Source organism: Octodon degus, unplaced genomic scaffold (assembly GCF_000260255.1).
Source record: "Octodon degus isolate 3935 unplaced genomic scaffold, OctDeg1.0 scaffold00163, whole genome shotgun sequence".
In the NCBI taxonomy this organism is placed as follows: domain Eukaryota; kingdom Metazoa; phylum Chordata; class Mammalia; order Rodentia; family Octodontidae; genus Octodon; species Octodon degus.
This window is the reverse complement of record NW_004524739.1, coordinates 783,193-789,961: the sequence shown is the minus strand read 5'-3', so window position 1 is coordinate 789,961 and position 6,769 is coordinate 783,193. Positions and strand designations below refer to the sequence as shown.

The following is a 6,769-nucleotide window of genomic DNA, read 5'->3' as shown; positions in this document are numbered from 1 at the left end:
GGCCAGCTCAGCCCACCAGGGGGCGGGCTGGCTGGCATGTGGTGCTGGGGGATTGAACCGCGGTCCCTGATGCTTTTGCCAAGCTTGTTCTAAGTAGGTGCTTTAGACCACTGAGCCATCTCTCCAGCCCCGGTAACTATCTTTTTGAAGTACAAAGGCTGATCCTGTGGAAGGCTGCAGGGTTGGCTGTACTCAGGATGAGGGAAGATCCTGCCAGGAGAGCAGCAAACACAGAGGCCTAGCAGTGAGGGGCTTGAGTGTTCTGAGGAGTGTGGCTTCAGCACAGGGCTGGTCAGGCGAGTCAGTGTTCAGCTGGTGCTGTTGACAAGAACGTGGATCAAACATGGTTCATAGAAGTTTTCTTTCCCCCCAGTAAATATATTCTGCTCTAAAGGAAAAAAAAAAAAAAAAAAAGCACGTGGCTCAGTCAGATGGAGTGTGTGAGTGTGTGTGTGTGCATGCGCATGCGTGTGCACACACACACGCACACACATGCCCTTGTGTGAGGGGGTTGTCTTTTTCTCCTGGTACTGAGGATTGCACCCAGGGCTTTGCACATGCCGAGCAGTTGTTCAGTCACTCAGCTCCGTCTTCAGCCCCCAGCCCTTCTGCAGGCCAGGCTGGTCTCAAATTCAAGATGATCCACTTGCCTCAGCCTCCCCAGTGCTGGGATTATAGGCGTGCACCACCACATCCAGTTTCAGGGCCAGCATGGCATCATCCAGTACCAGGAATCAAACCTGGGTCCTTGTGCTTTCCAGGCAGGTGCTTAGACTATCGAGCTATCTCCCAGCCCACTCTTTCTTTTTGTCTTTCTTTGGCACTGGGGATTCAACCTGTGTCCTTTGCACTGAGCTATATCCATCCCCTCCTGTGCCCATTTTTTATTTTGAGACAGGGTCTGGCTACTTTGCCCAGGCTGGGCCCAAACTTGCAGTCCCTCTACCTTGTACTCCCTAGTCTCTAGAGTTACTGGGACTCAGCACCTTGGCTGACTCAGGTGTACCTTTAGGAGAGCCCCACTAATTGCACAGTGCATGCGAAGTATGAGATTAGGAGACATTTCTTACAATCTTGCTAGGTGAGAAGGGGTAAAACATTTGTAATGAGAATAGAAGTGCGGGGCTGGAGAGATGGCTCAGTGGTCTAAAGCACCTACTTGGAACAAGCTAAACTAAGCTAAAGCACAGGGACCGCGGTTCGATCCCCCAGCACCACATGCCAGCCAGCCCCGCCCCCTGGTGGGCTGAGCTGGCCACACACACACACACACACATACACACAATAAATAAATGTTTAAAAAAAAAATAAAAAAGAATAGAAGTGAGTATGTATTGGATTAGAAAAATAGGAAGATAGAGGGCTAGCGAGATAGATCACTGAACTTAGTGCCTGCTTAGGTACGCTTAGGTACACACAGGGACCGGGGTTCAATCCCCAGCACCAAATGGCGCACCGACCCAGCCCGTGGGCACACTGAGCTGGCCACCAAGTCCAGGCATGGTAGCATATACCTGTAACCCCAGCACTGGGGAGGCTGAAAACAGGAGGATCACTAAGAGTCCAAGCCGTACCAAATGCATTTGAAAAAAATGAGATAAATCGTAAGAATCAGAGACTTGGTGGTTGTTTTTGAAGTATTGAGTTTTGAATCCAGGTCTTTTGCACTAAGCTCAAAAGCACCACCAGCACCACCTCCACCCCCTTTTTTTTTTTCTTTTTTTTCTATTTTTTGAGACAAGGTCTCACTGTGTAGCCCAGGCTGGCCTCAAACTCACAGAAGTTGTGCCTTTGCCTCCTGAGTGTTGGGATTACATGTGTGGTGCCCCACCTGGCTTCCTTTTATTCTTTGAAACAGGCTCACTGGGTTGCTAAATTGCCCAGTCAAGACTGGAACTTGTAATCCTCCTGCCCAAGCCTCCCAGAGTGCTGGGATTACAGGCGTGTGCCTGCGAGGTTACAGCATAGATGGAGCTGCAGCAGTATCAGACCCCCGATTTCTGCCGTCCAGCGGTTCTGCTAGTGCCCGAGGCGAGAAGAGGAAGAAGAGTGAGGAAGAGGATGAGAAGTGGCCAACTCTGCTGAGGCCATTACAGTCCAGAGCTATCTTAGGCATCTGGACCTTTGGAGCTGGGTTAGTGACCAATGGGGTGTCGCTCAGCTCCTTCCCATCACGTGCACGCTCAGGCAGGAAGCCCAGGCCCTGCAGGCTGATGAGCTCAGAGATTCAGCACCTACCCAGGATGCTGGGGTGAGGAGAGTGTGAGTCTAGAGGAATATGATTTCAGCCAACATTAGCTGCCTGCTTTGGTCCCTTTTACCTGTGGGAAACAAAGCTCACAAGAACAAATGAGTTAGGAACAATGGCAGTAGAGCAAGTGGCCCCTGATGGAAGGACAAGATGTGGCCACAGTCAGCATATTGTCACTGTCCCTTTGCTAGCATGCTCTGTGTTCTCTATCTCCATTTTCCTGTTACACCTGAGACGGGAGGCGTCTCATGGCCCTAGCAGAAATTTGTCATTTATTTGACAATTCCTAATTCCTTTCCCATGGTAGAAAAATAAGTGACAAGGCACTTCCTGCTCACAGTCTCGTTCCTCATAACAACTCTGATAGGGAGCCGGGGAGATGGCTCAGTAGAAGAAGTGCTTCCCTGGCAAGCGCAAGGGCTGAGTTCAATCCCCAGTTCTGCAAAAAAAAAAAAAAAAACAACTTGATATTTTACAGAGGAGAAAAAAACAAGTGGCAAAATTAGGATTCACATCCCCCTCTGATGGTGCCAGAATGTGAGCCTTAGGACTCGCTGGAGCTTTGGTCCTCAGGTGTGACGGGGAGAAGAGAGTACAGGTGCACTTGGGCTTGCAGCCTTTGGAGGCTTCTCAGGCACAGGGAGCCTGTCTTCCCTGTGGCCTGATGCTATGGTTAGGAGGAAAGATGCGGTTCGGGAAGGATCCCATAGACATGGCTGGAGGGTTTATGCCAGCAGAGGCCACGCCTGCCCGCCCTGGCCAGTCCCGTCTGTGCTGTTGCCCTTGATGCGCCCCCCCTCAGCACACTGGGCCTCCAGGAGAAGTACCTGGCACCCTCCGAGCAGTCAGCCGAGCAGGAAGCCATGCAGCTGTAGCAGCTCACTGCGCTGGCCGCAAGATGCACAAGCAGCACTGGGGAGCGGGAAGGCTCCTGGCAAGCAGCAGGCCGCAGACCCGAGGTCCAGTCTTCGCCGCAGCATGAGGAGCTGGCGCGGCACACTCAGCTCTGAAGAGGACTCTGGACAGAAAGCCAGACAAAGGGCAGAGCAGCCACCATGCCGCTGCTCTGTGGTGTCCTTCAGCCCAGGGCCCTGCGCCCAGGAGGTGCCGCCCGACAGTGTGAACCATCTCCACTTGGATTGGGCTGCAGTGTGCTATAATGCAAGAGTTTACTTTCTACTTGCTGTGCCTTCCAAACTCTTCTTCAGTCCTCCAGGCCCAGGGGTTGGGGCAGAAAAAGGGACATCACTGTCCCTATGGAGAATCTCTTCTCCACACCAATCATTGCTTCTCCAGCACACAGAACCCTTTCCGTACTCTCCTGTGATGTGGTGTTAATATTCAGTTTTAAGAGGAAGCCTCCAGCTGAGTCTTCACAGGTAACGCTTCCTGGCTAATCTATACTTAATGTTTTTTGTTTTTATTGTATTTATTTCATGTTATCCTATTTCCAGCAAGTGTTAACGAGTCAAGGTTTAAAGATTAAAAGCTTACTTCAGAAATTTATGCAAAATGATTGTCTAGACGAAAAAGAAATTTTTTTTTTTTTTTTTTTGCGGAACCAGGGATTGAACTCAGGTCCTTGCACTTGCCAGGAAAGTGCTTATTCCACTGAGCTATCTCTCGGCCCAAGACGAAAATATTGAGTATATGACAGGAGAGTTGTTAAAAGGACTTGGAAAAAATGTTTAAGTCAGTATGCGTTTCTTATATCTGGTGGAGTGCAGTTCATACTGTCAACCACCAGGTGGCACCCCAGGCTTACTTTTGCAGGAGTTAACTGGGACCTGCTGGCCTAGGCAATGTTATTACTGCCTGAAATCTTATTTGTAGTCTATTAATACATATGCAGGATGTTTGGCTCTCCATTGTTTTTTCTTTTTCCTGCACTGGGCATTGAACCCAGAGCCTTGCACATGCTAAACAAACTCTACCACTGAGCCATACTCCAGCCCTTTTGATTTTATTGCGACAGGGTCTTGTCAAGTCACTCAAGTTGCCCTCAAACTTGCATTCCTCCTGCCTCAGCTTCCTGAGCAGCTGGAATTACAGGTATGTGCCACCATGCCCAGCTGGTATTTTAGAGTGTCTCCACATGTCATCCTCACAGGGTTCGCCCAGCAACCTGTATAGCTAGAGGTGGTGAGGAGTAGCACTCCCATCTTACAGGGAGGAAACAAGGATGGGGGCTGGCTTCCATGTCTGCCTACCAAGCCCCCTCTGCTGACTGAATTTTGTGTCACTCATGTGTAGACTGACTGGTGAAAAGTTAGTCTTTGGGCTGGGAGAGTAGCTCAGTGATAGAAGGCTTGCCTAAAGCAGGGAGGGAGAAAATGGGTATAAAGAAAAAAGGGGTAATTGTACTCCTTCCCACAGATTAAAAAAAAAAAAATTTAAAGAGAATTTTAAGAAGTAAAAAAAAATTGGAAACAACAGAATTTCAGTAAACAAAGTAATAAGCAAGGGCTGCAGAGATAGCTCAGTAGTCTCAGTGCCTTCCTGGCAAGCACAAGGACCTGGGTTCAATCCCTGTACTACATGCCGTGCTGGCCCCAGAACCCTGGGGTCGCTGAGCTGGCCACCAAGACTGGGCGTGGTGGTACACGTCTGTAATCCCAGCACTGGGGAGGCAGCAAACAGGAGGCCCACTATGAGTCCAAGGTGCATAGTGAGACCCTGTACCAAATACATTAAAATTAAAAGTGATAGAAATCCTCAGTGCTTGTTATATTACACATTGTTATCTTCAAATTAGTTCAGATTGCCAGATATAAGCATGCAAAGTTGGGCAAAAATAATTATAAAAAAATTAAAAGTTAAAAGAAAACTATTGGGCTGGTGAGATGGCTCAGTGGTCTAAAGCACCTACTTAGAACAAGCTTAGCAAAGCACAGGGAGTGCACTTCAATCCCCCAGCACCACATGCCAGCCAGCCCCGCCCCCTGGTGGGCTGAGCTGGCCACACACACACACACACACTCACTCTCTAATAAATAAATAAATATTTTTTTTTTTTTTTAAAGAAAACTATTGGGGCTAGGGAGATGGCTCAGTGGAATAAGCGCTTCCCTGGCAAGCGCAAGGGCCTGAGTTCAATCCCCGGTTCCACAAAAAGAAAAGAAAACTATTGAGGCATAAACTGCTCCCTTCAGTAAACCGGCAGAAATTAGCAGCACACTGCACAGCCACTGTCCTCAGTCTGAGGTTTCCAGGACCTGCACGCGCCCCTGGTGGCACCGACAGTTCATCAGTGCAGGTGCCTTTGTGGGCCCAGGAAGCACAGAGCTGGGACCCTGAGAGTGAGTGTGTGTGGGTCATGGCGGTGCGGCAAGAGGCCAGGGCCTCCAGCCTTTTCCGAGCTAGCTTCCCCTCATACCCAGAATCTCTGTACCCCATGGCTTCACTGCAGCTGTGAGCATCAAGCCTAAAGAAAAAAAGAAATCAGCAGTACAGTTGTCCAAGCTATCCTGTGCACATACATGTATATTTCTCTTTCCCTTCCTTCTTTTTCACCTTTCCCTCATCCCAGTTGTTTCTTCCCTTTGAATAGTTTCTTTCCCTTTCACAGTATAGTACCCTAAAATATGGAACACGTCACCAATTTGCATGTCATCCTTGTGCAGAGGCCATGCTAATCTTTTTTTTTTTTTTTTTTTGTGGAACCGTGGATTGAACCCCAGCCTTTGCACTTACCAGTTGAAGCGCTTATTCCACTGAGCCATCTCCCCAGCCCCCATGCTAATCTTCTCTGTATTGTTCCAGTTTCAGTACATGGGCGGCCAAAGCAAGAACCCCACAAAACTTTTTGAAACAGGGTCTCACTATGCAGCCCAGGCTGGCTGTGAACTCCTGGTGATCCTCCTGCCTCACATTTTGTGGGAGAAAGATTTTAGGTGCCCAGAGGTGATTTTTTTTTTTTTTTTTTTTTTTTTTTTTTTTTCGCAGAACCAGGGATTGAACTCAGGCCCTTGCGCTTGCAAGGCAAGCGCTTATTCTACTGAGCCATCTCCCCGGCCCCTCCAGAGGTGATTTATAACCAATGAATCATAAATCAAAGGGAAGATAGGTCACTGGTGATTTGGGAAGTTGGAGAATTCATAGACAAATCCATTCTGAAATGGCAGGGAAATGGTGTTGGCTGATCCTTGTGTCCCAGTTTTGGTGGCCATTGCTGAAGGCAGAAGCTTGAGGGGCTGTGAGGAAGCTGCTGTCGCTGGATTGCTCTGAAAGCAGGCGGCCTCCGCTCCCACGCTTGTCTGCAGAGGAGATAATAACCGGGTGCTGCCTCCCCGGCTTCTTTCATCTGAGGAGTTCAAAGAGCCTCATCCCCATTAATATTTTACCCACTAGGTGGGGAGTACTCACAGAGCAAGCCAGGGAAACTGAGGCAGGAGGCACTGCCTAAGGCTGGCTGTGAGTCACCTATGAGACCTGGAACCCAGGAAGCCTGACGCCCGGCTGCTGAACAGATCCTTCCTCGGGCGCTGGTGGTGCTGCGCCTTCCAAGCTACTCCAGTA

At 49.3% G+C, this 6,769-nt stretch overlaps 1 protein-coding gene and 1 non-coding gene across 2 annotated transcripts in view; one reads left to right on the top strand and one right to left on the bottom strand.

Moving 5' to 3' along the window:
* Positions 1–3,752, top strand: part of Gpn2 (GPN-loop GTPase 2) — a 9,528-nt gene extending 5,776 nt beyond the window's left edge. The window contains exon 5 of the mRNA XM_004642855.3: positions 3,054–3,752. Coding sequence (XP_004642912.1) covers positions 3,054–3,126 — 73 coding nt within the window. The 3' untranslated portion in view covers positions 3,127–3,752. The remainder of the gene's footprint in view (positions 1–3,053) is intronic.
* A 2,077-nt stretch (positions 3,753–5,829) lies between these two features.
* LOC111813090 lies at positions 5,830–5,931 on the bottom strand. The gene has a single exon (XR_002818427.1). It is a non-coding gene; the product is annotated as a U6 spliceosomal RNA (small nuclear RNA).
* Between the last annotated feature and the right edge of the window lie 838 nt (positions 5,932–6,769).